At 38.7% G+C, this 16,438-nt stretch overlaps 1 protein-coding gene and 1 pseudogene across 5 annotated transcripts in view; both read right to left on the bottom strand.

The window, feature by feature from the left end:
• Nucleotides 1–16,438, bottom strand: part of PTBP3 (polypyrimidine tract binding protein 3) — a 90,461-nt gene that overhangs the window by 52,310 nt on the left and 21,713 nt on the right. For all 5 annotated transcript variants that reach the window (XM_070375104.1, XM_070375103.1, XM_070375106.1 and 2 more), the window contains one exon: nt 16,101–16,185. In XM_070375104.1, coding sequence (XP_070231205.1) covers nt 16,101–16,134 — 34 coding nt within the window. In that variant the 5' untranslated portion in view covers nt 16,135–16,185. The remainder of the gene's footprint in view (nt 1–16,100; nt 16,186–16,438) is intronic.
• Nucleotides 4,346–16,438, bottom strand: part of LOC106701363 (immunoglobulin-binding protein 1 pseudogene) — a 33,720-nt pseudogene continuing 21,627 nt past the window's right edge.

The following is a 16,438-nucleotide window of genomic DNA, read 5'->3' as shown; positions in this document are numbered from 1 at the left end:
GGCTGTATATTGTCACCCTGCTTATTTAACTTACATCATGAGAAATGCTGGGCTGGAGGAAGCACAAGCTGGAATCAAGATTGCCGGGAGAAATATCAACAACCTCAGATATGCAGATGACACCACCCTTATGGCAGAAAGTGAAGAAGAACTAAACTAAGAGGCTAAAGGCTAAAGAGCCTCTTGATGAAAGTGAAAGGAGAGAGTGAAAAAGTTGGCTTAAAGCTCAACATTCAGAAAATGAAGATCATGGCATCCGGTCCCATCACTTCATGGCAAATAGATGGGGAAACAGTGGCTGACTTTATTTTTTGGGGCTCCAAAATCACTGCAGATGGTGACTGCAGCCATGAAATTAAAAGACGCTTACTCTTTGGAAGGAAAGTTATGACCAACCTAGACAGCATATTAAAAAGCAGAGACATTACTTTGCCAACAAAGGTTCGTCTAGTCAAGGCTATGGTTTTTCCAGTGGTCATGTATGGATGTGAGAGTTGGACTATAAAGAAAGCTGAGTGCCAAAGAATTGATGCTTCTGAACTGTGGTGTTGGAGAAGACTCTTGAGAGTCCCTTGGACTGCAAGGAGATCCAACTAGTCCACCCTAAAGGAGATCAGTCCTGGGTCTTCATTGGAAGGACTGATGTTGAAGCTGAAACTCCAATACTTTGGCCACCTGATGTGAAGAGCTGACTCATTACAAAAGACCCTGATGCTGGCAAAGATTGAGGGCAGGGGGAGAAAGGGATGACAGAGGATGAGATGGTTGGATGGCATCACCAGCTCGATGGACATGGGTCTGGGTGGACTCCGGGAGTTGGTGATGGACAGGGAGGCCTGGCGTGCTGCAGTTCATGGGGTCGCAAAGAGTCGGACACGACTGAGCGACTGAACTGAACTGAACTGAATGGCTACTTATATTAATCATGTTCCAAAGATAAAAGTGGAAGAGGTTTTTAAAAAATTCATATATTCCCATCTCAAAAGTGAAGGGATCTACCAAAAAAACTATCCTAGAAATATGGATCTTTTTTAAAATTTAACTTTATTAGGGCAGATTTTAGATACGGTAAAACCCACCTACATTTTAAATGCAGTTTGACAACCTTTGACAAATGACTCATATGACCACAAAAAAGAAAACTTCACCTGAATTTTTAAATTACCAATTTGATTTTTAAAACAGGCATAGGGCTATTTGTGTTAGTCACTAAGTTGTGTTTGACTTTAGCAACATCACGGATGGAAGCTTGCCCATCCCTTGTCCATGGAATTCTCCAAGGCAAGAATACTGGAGTAGGTAGCCATTCCTTTCTCCAGGGGATCTTTCCAACTCAGGGATCAAACCCAGGTCTCCAACACTGCAGGCAGACTCTTTACTGTCTGAGCCACTAGGGAAGCCAGTTTTCTATTTCTTTTGTACTTATGTTTTTAAAGCAATTTGTCCACTTCATCTAAATTTCCTGGCTTAAAACTGTTCATAGTATTCATCTGAGATCCATCTTAACCTGGTCAGGATACCATGACAAAATACGACAGGGTGATTTAAATAATAAAAATTTACTTTCTCACAGTTTTGGAGAATAGAAGTCCAAAATCAAGGGTCAGCATTGTCACTTTCTAGTGAGGACTCTTTTCCTGCCTTATAGACAGCCACCTTTTCACATGGTCCTCACATGGCAGGGTGGAAGGAAAAAGCAAGCTCTCTTCTTAAAAAGACACTAATCCCTTTGTGAACCCCATTCCAAAGGGCCCATCTCCAAAGACTCTGGGGATAAGAGCTTAAACATATGAATTTTAGGGGTATACAAACATTCATCCCATCAGTTCAGTTGCTCAATCATGTCTGACTCTTTTGTGACCTCATGGATTGCAGCACGCCAGGCTTCCCTGTCCATCACCAACTCCTGGAGTTCACTCAAACTCATGTCCATCGAGTCGGTGATGCCATCCAACCATCTCATCCACTGTCTTCCCCTTCTCCTCCTGCCTTCAATCTTTCCCAGCATCAGGTCTTTTCTAATGAGTCAGCTCTTCGCATCAGGTGGCCAAAGTACTGGAGCTTCAGCATCAGTCCTTCCAATGAATATTCAGGACTGATTTCCTTTAGGATGGGCTGGTTTGACCTCTTTGTAGTCCAAGGGACTCTCAAGAGTCTTCTCCAACACCACAGTTCAAAAGCATCAATTCTTTGGCGCTCAGCTTTCTTTACAATCCAACTCTCAAATCCATACATGACCATTGGAAAAACCATAGCTTTGACTAGATGGATTGTTGGCACAGCAATGTCTCTGTTTTTAATATGCTATCTAGGTTGGTCATAACTTTTCTTCCAAGGAGCGAGCGTCTTTTAATTTCATGGCTGCAGTCACCATCTGCAGTGATTTGGGAGCTCAAGTAAATAAAGTCTCTCACTGTTTCCACTGTCTCCCCATCTATCTGCCATGAAGTGATGGGACCAGATACCATGATCTTAGGTTTTTGAATGAGTTTTAGGTCAGATTTTTCACTCTCCTCTTTCACTTTCATCAAGAAGCTCTTTTGTTCCTCTCTGCTTTCTGCCATAAGGATGGCATCATCTATATATCTGAGGTTACTGATATTTCTCCTAGCAATCTTGATTCCAGCTTGTGCTTCATCCAGCCCTGCATTTCACATGATGTGCTCTGCATATAAGTTAAATAAGCAGGGTGACAATATACAGCCTTGATGTACTCCTTTCCCAGTTTGAAATCAGTCCATTGTTTCATGTCCAGTTGCAACTGTTGCTACTTGACCTGCATACAGATTTCTCAGAAGGCAGGTAAGGTGTTCTGGTATTCCCATCTTTTGAAGAATTTTCCACAGTTCGTTGTTATCCACACAGGTTTCCCTGGTGGCTCAGCTGGTAAAGAATCCACCCTCAATGTGGGAAACCTGGGTTCGATCCCTGGGTTGGGAAGATCCCCTGGAGAAGGGAAAGGCTACCCACTCCGGTGTTTTGGCCTGGAGAATTCCACAGACTGTATATAGTCCATGAGGTTGCAGAGAGTTGGACATGACTGAGCGACTTTCACTTTCACTTCACTTTCCCTTTCTGTTAGAACCATTTGGTGATGAGGTGGTTTCCTTGCCCTTCAAGAAACAGAGTGGGCCCTAACTTAGTCTCTTCCTATTAATGGTGAAACAGGAGGGAGGGGAGCAAGGCACAACTTTGGGTGCTTTCCTGGTGGCTCAGACGTTAGAGTCTGCCTGCAGTGTGGGAGACTCGGGTTTGATTCCTGGGTTGGGAAGATCCCCTGGAGAAGGAAATGGCAACCCACTCCAGTTCTCTTGCCTGGAAAATTCCATGGATGGAGGAGCCTGGTAGGCCACATTCCATAGTATTGCAAAGATCAGACACGATTGGGCAACTTCATTCTTGCTTTTTTGATGATCCAGCAAATGTCAGCAATTTGATCTCTGGTTCCTCTGCCTTTCCTAAATCCACCTTGAACATCTGGAAGTTCACAGTTCATGTACTGTTGAAGCCTGGCTTGGAGAATTTTGAGCATTACTTTGCTAATGGGTGAGATGAGTGCAATTGTGCAGTAGTCTGAAAATTTTTTGGCATTGCCTTTCTCTGGGATTGAAATGAAAACAGCTTTTCCAGTCCTGTGGCCACTGCTGAGTTTTCCAAATTTGCTGGCATATTCAATGCAGCACTTTAAAAGCATTATCTTTTAGGATTTCAAATAACTTCTCCAGGTCTTCCCAGGTGGCATCAGTGGTAAAGAACCCACCTGCCAATGCAGGAGACCAAAGAGACACAGGTTCAATCCCTGGGTCGGGAAGATCCCCTGCAGGAGGACATGGCAATCCACTCCAGTATTCAGTCCATAAAAGTACCTCTTTAATGTCTACAGGATCCTTCTTGATACTGGTAACTTACCTTCTTTTTCTGTCTACTTAGAAGTTTATTAATTTTACTGATCTATTAAAAAGCAGCTACTGCTTTCATTATCCTCATTTTCTTCATTCCTCTATTTACTTGGGGTTTAATTTGTCCTTCTTATGCTACACTTAGAAGCTTATTCATTTTACACATTTTCTCCTTTTCTAATAAAACATTTAAAGATGTAAATTTTCTCCTAAGAACAGCTCTAGCTGAATCCTATAAACTTTAGTAAGCCATGTTTTCCTTTTAATTCACTTCAAAATATCTTCTAATTTCCGTGGTGTTTTCTTATTTGATCTATGGATTATATGTTACTTTTTTTTTTAATTGTTTTATTTATTTTCTGCACAGGCACATGTGATAGAAGGGACCTTTTTTTTTTTTTTAAAGATAATTCATACAACCACTGATTGATTATACAGAGCCATTTCTCAGTCCTCTTTTCTTTCCACTTAAGAAAATTAAAATGTATCATGATGAGAATGATTAATGCCAAAACAAGATTTCTGGCTTATCATTTAGGGTACAAATACACACTTCATTGCTTGACATTTTATTGAATGCTAAGCAAGACTAAGCATCTCTGCCTTCGTTGTACAGAGCTGAAGCAGAAAGGCAGGGAGGGGGAGACAGCACTATTGTCCTTGGCGGGGAAGACGTAAGCCCCTGTTGTCCTGTCTCGTTGTGGGGAGGCTAACCCATGTTCTGCCGGTTGCCATAGCCTCTAGGATGGGTGTCCTTCCAGTCATCCCACTCGCGAGCTCTGCACACTGCCTGCTCATCATCCTCTTCCTCCTCATGCTCCTGATCTTCTTGTTGCTGAGCTGCCCTTTTGAACTCTGACATTGTCGTGGCTATTCCCTGATCTGGTAACGCTCCAAATTTCCGATGCTGTTCATACCAGTCATTCACTGTCATAGATGCCAGACTTGGATAACCAGCTCCAAATACTTTGGCTTGGGCCATGTTCTGAGTGAGAACAAACGGTTTCATTGGAGGCCTGTCCTGATGAGATGACTGAGAAGTTGATGCCTCATGTGTGGAGTCTTTTTCTCTCAAGATCTTTATCTCCTGGTCAATGCTCTCAATCTCTTCTAAGCTGATACCAATCCACCTTCGAAGGTGAAGGAGGTAATATTCACGAACATGCTCGTCATCTGCTTGACCACTTTCCACAGCAGATTTCAGTGCAGACAACCTATGCTCCACCTCCTTCTTCTGCTTGTATCTCTCTTTTTTAGCCTGTCTCTGAGATGCCATAGCAATGATGCTAGGATAGGCCATGGAGGAATTAGCAGTGTTATTTCCAGCTAAGTTGGTCTTGGTTTTGGGCAGCTCAAACTTTGCCACGTGATAGTACTGGCACTGAGTTAAGAAGTTTAAGAAGTGTTCTCGAGCCCACTGCAAATGATCTAGACGCTTGCTGGGACTGACTTGTTTCATGGTGAACGCTCCTTGAAATGCTGGCACCATCAGGTATTTCAGGTCAGTGGACGCGATCTCCTCCAAATCTTCATTTTGGCTGAACAAGTCAAGCTGTGACAACATTTCAGCAGCCTTCTTCAGGAGATCCAGTCCCTTGAACACCTTATCTTGGATTATTTGGGAGCTGGTGGGTTCAGCTGCGATTTCCACTTCATCCAAAAGCTGCTTGCTGGTTTCGAACAGCTCGGGGAGCCGCGGGAGCAGTAACTCGTCTTCAGCTGCTGCCATCTTAGGGAAGGAGGAACCCCAAATTTATTTTTTAATTGAAGGATAATTGCTTTACAGAATTTTGTTGTTTTCTGTCAAACCTCAACATGAATCAGCCATAGATAGACATATATATGTATGTATACATATATACATAGGGGAGGAGAGGGTTAGATGTATGGAGAGAGTAACATGGAAACTTATATTACCATATGTAAAATAGATAGCCAATGGGAATTTGCTGTATTTCTCAGGAAACTCAAACAGGGGCTTTGTGTCAACATGGAGGGGTGGGATGTGGAGGGAGATGGGAGACAGGTTCAAGAAGGAGGGGATATATGTATATGTATACCTGTATATGTATAGTTTCTTTTCCTAAGCAATTGGAGATTTCTTCTCAAATATTTGAGTATTATTTTTTAAAATTTCTAGTTCTAATATAACTCTAATACCTAATTTTAATGCACTCATATTTAACTGAGACCTATTTAAGAACCCAGCATATAGTCTACCTCGCAGACCACTTCATGTGAACCTGAGCATGTATCCTGATAGTGCTGGGGAGACTATTCCATTGTCAATTAGGTCAAGCTGGTTGAGAGTACTGAAAACTTCAGTATTAGAGGACCTACAGACTTCTTTTAAAGGGTCACATAAATATTTTAGACTTCATGGGCCATACAGGCTCTGACCCAGCTATTCATCTCTGCAGTTATAAAATGAAAGCAGTCAGAGGTAAGATGTAAACAAGTAGGCACGACTGTGTTCAAATAAAACTTTATATACAGACAATGAAATTTAATTTCATGTAAGTTTCACAATCATAACAAAATATTCTTTGTGTTTTTCACCATTTAAAGTGTAAAAATCAGGGACTTCCCTGGTGGTTCACTGGTTAAGATTCCATGCTTTCAAGGTAGGGGTCTCCAGGTCAATCCTTGGTTGAGGAACTAAGATCCCACATGCTGTGCCATAGGGTCAAAAAATAACAATAAAAAAATTTTTAATGGAATAATATGAGGTATATAGTTTATTTTTTTATGTAAAAATCAGTCTCAGTTCATGGGCAATACAAAAATGAGCAACTGGAATGGATCTGGCCAACAGGAGAATTTGCTAACCCTGTTCTGTATCCTTACTAATTTTTATGTACTGGGCTATCAATTACTGAGAGAGGAGTATTGAAATCTCCAGCTATAATTGTGGATTTTTCTATTTCTTTATTTAGTTGTTAGTATTATGTATTCTGAAGCTCTACAATTAGGTGAAAATATATATATGTATCAAGAAATATAAATAAATATATGGAATACAAAGTAATAAATGATAAATAAAATAGAATATAAAAAATAATCTTAAGAAAACCAGGACAGAAAGCAGAAACAGAATGAATATAAATAGAAAACAAATAGCAAGATGACAAACTTAAACCCAACCATATCAATAATTATATAAAGTGAAAATGGCATAAAGATTCCCATTCAAAGGCAGAAGTTACAACAGTCTGGATAAAAGCAAAATTCAATTATATGGTGTGAATAAGAAACTCATTTTAAATATAAAAATCTCAGGTTAAAGCTAAAAAGACGAGTAAAGAGAAATATGTAAACACTAATCATAAGAAAGATAAAGTGGCTGTACTAATATCAAAGTAGACTTCAGGAAAAGAAATATCACCAGGGATAAAGAAAGACACTTCATAATGATAAAGGGATCAATTTATCAAGAAAACATAATACATCACACATAAAGCATGCACATAAATGGCAGATAACCTCTGGTTTTCAATTATGTTTACTTTTTTGGTTAGTTTTTTTTAAGTGATTACTCTGGAGTTTAATCAACAATAAGTTTCTTTAACTTACCCCAGTCTACCTTAAAATAATACTATAATACATAGGTATTATGTAAGAACTTTTCAAAGTATACATCTGTTTCTCTTATCATACATATTCTTTGTATTACTGTCATATATTGTACTTTTCACATTTGCTACAACCCCCCCAACTATATTAATTTTATCTTGCTTTAAATAATCAATTACCTTTTTTCCTTTTTGCATCTTGTTTTAATCACTTGTATCTTATGGAGCTTTCCATAGAGAGCACTCTAGAGTTTTTTTCAAAAATTTTTTACTATGGTATAATACACATAAAATCACTATTTTTAAACACAGAATGCAGTGATGTTAAATACATTCATAATGTGCAACTATCACAACCATTCATTTCCATAACACTTTTCACCTTGTGTTGATAAAACTGAAATTCTATATCCATTAAATGAAGCTCCCTAAACCCTCTTCTTCCAGTCCCTAGCAACCACCATTCTACTCTCTCGCTCTAAGATTCTGTCTACTCTAAGTATTCTTTCTCATTTCTTTTTGAGCATATTAGATAGCTATTTTCTTTATGGTTACCATGGGGATTACTTTCAACATCCTAAAGTTATAACACTCTAATTTGAATTTAGTCCGGCTTAACTTCAATAACATACAAAAACTCTGCTCCTTTATAGATCTGTCCCCACCTCTTTCCACTATTACCACAAAAAATAGATCTTTAAACAATGTGTGCCCAGAAAAACAAACTAACAATTCATTTAAATGTTATTAGTCTCCTAAATTATGTAGAAAACAAAATGTGGAATTACAAACCAAGTCACTTAAGAACTTTAGATTAATAATAAAAAAAAAGTGTATTAGGCCCTTAAATCTGCAGAGAAGAAAAAGTGGATTACAAACCACTGTTTGAATGATATAGGCTTTTACAGTGGCATTCACTGAGATCTTTACTTCCTCAAATAAATGGCTTTGAGCTACTGTCTACTGTCTTTTCATTTCACCCCAAGGGACCCCTCTGAATATTTCTTACAGGGCAGATCTAGTTAAGTAATAAACTTTTTCAGTTTTTACTCATCTGGGAATGTCTTAATTTCTCTCTCACATTTGAAGGACAAATTTACCAAACATAGGATACTTGGTTAACAGTTACATTCTTTTAGAACTTTGAATATATTGGCCCACTGACTTTTGTCCAAGTTCCTGAAGAGAAATCTGCTCATATTCTTATTAAGGATCCCTTGCATGCGATGAGTCGATTCTCTCGCAATGCTTTTTGGATTTTCTCTTTATCTCTGACTTCCAAAAGTTTGGTTTCAAATGTGTCTCAGTGTGGGTCTCATCAAATTCATCTTACCTGGAGTTCATAAAGGTTCTTAGATGTTTATATTCATATTTTTCATCAAATTTGGTATTGTGGTAATGCTGGAAATCAGATTCTTCCCTTTTCTCAGGGTTTTCTTGTCTGTGTTATTGTTTTTCTGATTCTTTTGGACTGTCTCTATGCCAAGAATAAGCTTGAGGTGTAAATTTAAGTCCCTCTCAAGTGTCTTCTGAGCCTTTTCCTGGGCATGCACTAATACTTTCTAATTTTCTCTGTAGATGCAGTTGTTTTTTTAATGTCCTAGTCTTTAATATTTGCTTCCCAAAAGGGGGTAGGGGAAGGAAAATGAAGGGGAGGAAGGTGTAGAAAACACCAACCCTTTATATCCTCTGAAAGTCACATGTACTGGGGGTGAGAGGTGCTGACCAAAGGGAGAGATGCAAGAAGAATGGCTGCCTGCCTCTTCGCATCTATGTGATCAGAAGGAGCAATCAGAGCACAGATCCTTGAAGCTTTTGCCCACCCTGGCTCCTATTTGTAAGCTGCTCTGGAACTCACACAGCTGCCTGCCATGTGACTGAGGGTGAGGGATGGTAGCTGCTACTGTGCTGAGAGCTAAAATTGACCATAATTAACCACAGTTTACCTTCCAAGTCTTCCCCTGGAACTCGCAGGCCTTCAAAAGACTCCAGAGTTCCAAATTAGTTACAGGCAGATTCTGCCAGCCCAATTGTCATTTAGGTAGAAAGACTGCTGGTGCTTCTTACTCTACCACCTTTCCAGAATCCCTCAATTATCTTTGAACTTAACCAAAAACATGAGGAAGAAAAGTCACATATCCACATATTTACCACTTTGTGTAGACCCAAATTTCCACCTGGTATCACTTTCCTCAAGTCTGAGGAATTTCCTTTTCCATTTCATAAAATTTAAGTCTGTTACTAACAAATGTTCTCAGCTTTTGTGTGCCTCAAAAAAGCTTTAACTTTTATTTTTGAAAAATATTTTAACTGAACATAGAATTTCGGTCTGATTATTATTTATCTTCAGTACTTTGAAGATGTTTCTCCATTGTCTTCTGATTTGCACCATTTGGGGGCAAGAACTCTCGTTACTCTTATCTTTGTTTCTCTGAAAAATGTGACTTTTTTCCTTCTGGCTACTTTTAAGATTTGTTCCGCATTCCTGGTTTTCAGCAATTTGATTATGACGAGCCTTGGTGTGGTTTCCACTGTATTTATCCTGCCTGTGGTTCATTGAACTTCTTGGATATGTGGGTTTACAGTTTCCACCAAATTTGGAATATTTTCAGTCATTATTTCTTTAGACATATTGGTTTCCCAACCCCCATCTTTTCTGGGACTTCAAATATACATATGTTTAGAACCACTTTACTTTGTTCTACAGGTTACTAAGGCTCTGATTTTTTTTTTTTTTTCAGTTTTTTTTGGGTCTGTGTTTAGTTTCTACTGTTGACTTTAAATTCACTGACTATTTCTTTTATAGAATATTAGTGCTGTTAAAGCCATACCTGTTTCTTTTTAGATGCTATATTTTTATCTCTAGAAGTTACATTTGATTTTTATTTTCTCCTTGTTGGTATTTTCCTTTAAATCCTTTCCCATACTTTAGTAACTATTCCAAAGTCCAAATCTGCTAATTTCATCATCTGTCATTTTTTAGACCTGTTTCTGTTGACTGATTTTTCTTCTAGCTACAGGTCACAATTTTGTGGTTCATTCCATGTCTGGCAATTTTTGGTTGAATGCTCAACACTGTGAGCACCAGTATTTGTTTCATTCCTTTAAAGTGCCAAACTCCTTTCTGGAAAAAAGTTACTTTCAGATCAGCTAATTGTTTTATAGCTTGTTTTTAAGTCTTTTTAGGGTGGGTTTAGAATAGTCTTTATGGTAGAGCTGAAATATCACCCCTACTGGTCAGGCATGTATGGCTTAATATTCAGCAATAAATTCAAAGGCAGATTTCTGGAGCATTTTTCTCACAGATGGAAACTAGTACTCCTATAGGCAGAAAGATAATAGAGGAAAACCCATGTAGAAATGTAACACTTCCACTTATATCTTGTTAGACAGCACTCAATCACATGAACACACCTAGCTATAAGAAGACTAGACAAGCAGTCATTTAATCTGGGTGACAACATGCCCTGATAAAAATTAGTGCTCTGTTGCTTAAGAAAACAGAAAGTATTGGGGCACACAATAAATAGTCTCTGCCATCATCGTAAGATTACATTTAGAAGGCAAAGCATATGATTTATGTAGACAAGTGTAAAACATTTGTCTACAGAGCCAGACATCCTGGAATGTGAAGTCAAGTGGGCCTTAGGGAAGCATCACTACAAACAAAGCTAGTGGAGGAGATGGAATTCCAGTTGAGCTATTTCAAATCCGATGATGCTGTGAAAATGCTGCATTCGACATGCCAGCAAATTTGGAAAACTCAGCAGTGGCCACAGGACTGGAAAAGGTCAGTTTTCATTTCAATCCCAAAAAAGGCAATGCCAAAGAATCCTCAAACTATTGCACAATTGCATTCATCTCATCCACTAGCAAAGTAATGCTCAAAATTCTCCAAGCCAGGCTTCAAGAGTACATGAACTGTGAACTTCCAGATGTTCAAGCTGGATTCCTTTCACTGACAGGATCACAACAAACTGTGTTTCCTAAAGAGACAGGAATACCAAACCACTTGACCTGCCTCTTCAGAAATCTGTATGCAGGTCAGGAAGGAACAGTTAGAACTGGACATGGAACAGACTGGTTCCTAATAGGAAAAGGAGTACATCAAGGCTGTATATTGTCACCCTGCTTATTCAACTTACATGCAGAGTACATCATGAGAAATGCTGGGCTGCAGGAAGCACAAGCTGGAATCAAGATTGCCAGGAGAAATAACAATAACCTAAGATATGCAGATGACACCACCCTTATGGCAGAAAGCGAAGAGGAACTAAAGAGCCTCTTGAAGAAAGTAAAAGAGAGTGAAAAAGTTGGTTTAAAACTCAACATTCAGAAAACTAAGATCAAAGCATCTAGTTCCATCACTTCATGGCAAGTAGATGGGGAAACAGTGGAAACAGTGACAGACTTTATTTTCTTGGGTTCCAAAATCACTGCAGATGGTGACTGCAGCCATGAAATTAAAAGATGCTTGCTCCCTGGAAGAAAAGCTACGACCAAGCTAGATAGCATATTAAAAAGCAGAGACATTACTTTGCCAACAAAAGTCCGTCTAGTCAAGGCTACGGTTTTTCCAGTGGTCATGTATGGATGTGAGAGTTGGACTATACAGAAAGCTGAGTGCCGAAGAATTGATGCTTTTGAACTGTGGTGTTGGAGAAGACTTTTAAAGTCCCTTGGACAGCAAGATCCAATTAGTCCATCCTAAAGGAAATCAGTCCTGAATATTCATTGGAAGGACTGATGCTGAAGCTGGAACTCCAATATTTTGGCCACCTGATGCAAAGAACTGACTCATTTGAAAAGACCCTGATGCTGGGAAAAACTGAAAAAGATCGAAGGTGGGAAAAGAAGGGGATGACAGAGGATGAGATGGCTGGATGGCATCACCGACTTGATGCACATGAGTTTGAGTATATTCTGGGAGTTGGTGATGGACAGGGAGGCCTGGCGTGCTGCAGTCCACGGGGGTGCACAAAGTTGGACATGACCGAGTGACTTAACTAAACTGAAACTACAAAAATTTTGTGATGAAGACAGTATACAAAAAGATCTTTCAACACAGTACTATACATGGCTTTCCTTTAGCAACCCATTATTAATGTGATTTTTAAAATTATTTATGTCTTTGAAGAACTACTTAAGTATCTTACAATGGGATTAAACTCTTTAAATGAGCCCTAGAAACTTTCCAATAAAATTTGTTCAAAATCAATCAGAAATATTTATTCAAAGAAGTCAAGAATTAAGAGTAACATAATCTTTAGTTTTTGAAATTTTTAGAGAATTGCAAATATTGAATTAAGTATTACAAAAGTATTTTTAATGTATAGGTGACCTAAAAAATAGAAGCAAAATTTTTAGGTACCAACATGCCAGCCCCTTAGGAGGCCCCCTTTCAGTAAAAGGCAAAGTAAAATTAGAAATTTTCCATCTACCACAGGTATTGAACAAGGAAGTATATGTCTGTTCAGAGATCTGAATGGAGAAATGTAAATACCCAGATTTTTACTTTCTCTTGTCTTCTGGTATGAATCCCCAAAGCAATATATTAGCATACACATTAGGGTGCGTTAGCAGGACTATACTGTGCTACGTGTGCACGCTTGGCTGTGTCTGACTCTGTGCAAGTCCATATACTACAGCCCGCCAGGCTCCTCTGTCCATGGAGTTTTCCAGGCAAGAATACTGGAGTGGGTTGCCGTTTCTACCCTAGCAAATCTAGCAGAGCAAACACAAAAGATTCTCACAGAAGGAAAAATAGAATTTAGTTGAAGTTTATCTCATAACCAAAAATTATGAATCAAGTAAAAATAATATACCATAAGCAAAGATTAGCTGATACAAACCCCAGGAATATTAGCACCCCTAAGAACTCCATAATTGTAAAATCTGAGACTATAAAAATTGTTTTAAATAATTAAAAAATTAGGGGAAAAAACAATAGTGACCATAAAAAAAGAACACGATATTAAAAAAACAAAACTAGGTGGTCTTTAAAAAAACGCATCAAATGGACACAGAAAAATGAAAAATATATGCCTTGAAATCAAATACTCAACAGAAGGATTAAACAGCATACCAGACAAAGCTGAACACTGAGTGAATCAGAAAACCATTTCAAGGAAATTATCCAAAATACAGGACTTTAAGGAGAAGTAGGTGACAATGAATGCAAGAGGTTAAACAAATGCAGGACTAAATGAGGTGGCCCAAAACATGTCTAACTGGAGTTCCAGAAGGAGGCAATTCTGTGGAAAGTTGGGGTCACTACTAAGCAGGATAAATTAAAGTAAGTCTGCAGCAATGGTCTTCAACCCTGGCTGCACCTTACATGTATCAGCTGCTGCTGCTGCTAAGTCGCTTCAGTCGTGTCCGACTCTGCGACCCCAAAGACGACAGCCCATCAGGCTCTACCTTCCCTGGGATTCTCCAGGCAAGAACACTGGAGTGGGTTGCCATTTCCTTCTCCAAAGTATGAAAGTGAAAAGTGAAAGTGAAGTCGCTCCGTCGTGTCTGACTCTTCGTGACCCCATGGACTGCAGCCCACCAGGCTCCTCTGTCCATGGGATTTTCCAGGCAAGAGTACTGGAGTGGGGTGCCATTGCCTTCTCCGACATGTATCAGCTAAGAAGCTTTAAAAACAGTACCTAGGCCTCTCCTTCCCCAACCAGCAATTTCAGAATTGGTGTGGAGTAGGTCAAGGTATCTGTATTTTCTTCAAAGTTTCCCAAGCTATTTTAGTGAACCCTCAGAGAACCAGCGATCCACACCCAGACATAGCTAGAGACACAGAACAAAATTAAAGAGAAAACTGTTAGAACAATTACAGAGAATTAATTCTATCTACACAATAATAACATAGGCTGACAAAAGGCTTCTCAACAACAGAGGCTAAAAGAATAATAAAACAGTACCTGCAAAGTACTAAGAGAAAATAACTGTCAACCTAAAAACACTGAACCTAGAATGAAACGGGATACAAGAGGAAATTCAAAACATAAAGACAAAACAGAGCAGACTACTGCTGCCAGATAAACTCACAGCTCATACATCTTTCTTTTCCTAAGTAATCAATCAATCCAGATGTCAGTCTTTCTGGTCATCTGTTCCAGTAGTTTATAAATATGATCAGACAAACTGACCTCGGTTTTAAAGTTAAAAGCAAACACGTGTCCCACCCCCCCCACCCCCCGCCTAGATGTACCTAGCTCTAGGAGTAAGAGCCAAATTCTCCTTAAAAGTCTAACAGATCAAGAGGATAATCAGATTTTAGAACTTCAAATTCTAGTTATTTCCTTCATTCAGTAATTCTCTTTAAGTGTGGCTCCTCAAATGTCAGCATCATCATTCCTGGAACTTGTGGAAATGCAAAATTATCAGGACCCATCCTGGACCTACTGGCCTAGCAATTCTGACGATGAACTCTGCAAATGTGCTTTAACACTCAGATGATTCTGAAGCCAAGTCAAATTTGAGAGCGCTTTCAGTCTCCTGCTCCTATTATCTACTGTTCACACTTTCACAAGAACAAACCCCCTGTTGCTGCCCCACCAACGAATCTTCTAGAGTAATGGTCCATGGCTGACCAATTCTCATATACTTTTAATCTCTTCACTGAATTTTCTTTTCATTTTTCTCTTAACTGTCACTTCTCTTATAGGGGTTCTCACAGAAAGGTTGTTCACTCTTCCAAACATCAGTGTCTAGAAGGTGAGGTCCACTCTTCTCTAACTTCCTGTAACTCCAAAAACCTTTGGATAAAAAAAATCTTTTCTGAGACTCTCTACTCTCATGGCTTCCACTGTTAAGTGGCTGTGATATAGATTTCCAAATGTCTCTTACGACGCTGAAACCAGAAGAACCCACTACCTACCTGACACTTCCACCTGGATGTTCCCAGAGGAACCTCAAATCAATGTATGAAATCTGAACATGCTATGTTGTCCAACCCTATTTTTTCTGTATTTTCTAAAATAAATGAAGGCACTACAATTCAGCTACACAATTATCCAAATCTAAAATCTGAAAATCATCAGTGGAATTCCTTATTCAAACATTCAACTAATCACCAATTACCATCAATTTCACCTATGTTCTCTAATTCTCTCCATCACAACTGCTACTGCTACAGTAGAAATCTTCCTCCCTTACCAGGATTTCCTGTACAGCAATAGCCTCCTAACTCCCTTGCTATCTCTTCAGTACTTCACTCCTCCAATTCATTTTACAGTCCTCAAATTTCAAGAACATTTAGTTTTAAAATCATGTGAGTTTATAAAATTTTAACTTAGTTTTAATACCTCTAAAGTCATCATCATTCAGTGCAAGCTTTTAAATCTAGCTCTTTTACTCAATAGTTCTAGATCACCAACTTATTGATAATTTATCACAATTATGTAACAAAGAATGCCAGTCAAAAATTAGATCCAAATTAATCCTTGAAATTTAAGGGTGCTGTAACTAGTAACTTCATCTATATGAACTTCACTGCCACAGATTTTAGTTTTTGTTATAAATAGTAGCACTTGATGTTATAAGATGAGCAAAATAAGAACACTGTGGAAAAAATGTTTGAAACCCAGGGAAGAAAATTCTCAAATTTTGAAAAAAAAAAAAAACTCACCGTATACACCTGCAGAAGGAGTGGAATTGTTCATGGTAAAAGGTCCGTTAATGATGCCAGAAGAAAGAAGCTCATCAGACCCCCGCTGAAAAGCAAGAGCAATATTGTGTTAATAAAAATGAGTCTCTGATAATGATCCATAAATTTACTACTAAAAATTTTAAAAGCTAGTACTATTACTTAAATCTGATTATCACGGCATTTAAGGAGAACACCTCAAGAATCATAACATCTAAAGGCTGGAAGAGAACAGTAAAGGAAAATTATTGCACATCTACATGGTTGTTAACAATAAAAAAAAGAACTGCCATCACATAATTGGGAGCATAATCCTATAA

Source organism: Bos mutus, chromosome 8 (assembly GCF_027580195.1).
Source record: "Bos mutus isolate GX-2022 chromosome 8, NWIPB_WYAK_1.1, whole genome shotgun sequence".
NCBI classification, from domain to species: Eukaryota; Metazoa; Chordata; class Mammalia; order Artiodactyla; family Bovidae; genus Bos; species Bos mutus.
The sequence above is the reverse complement of the archived record's forward strand: the minus strand, read 5'-3'. Positions and strand labels throughout refer to the sequence as shown.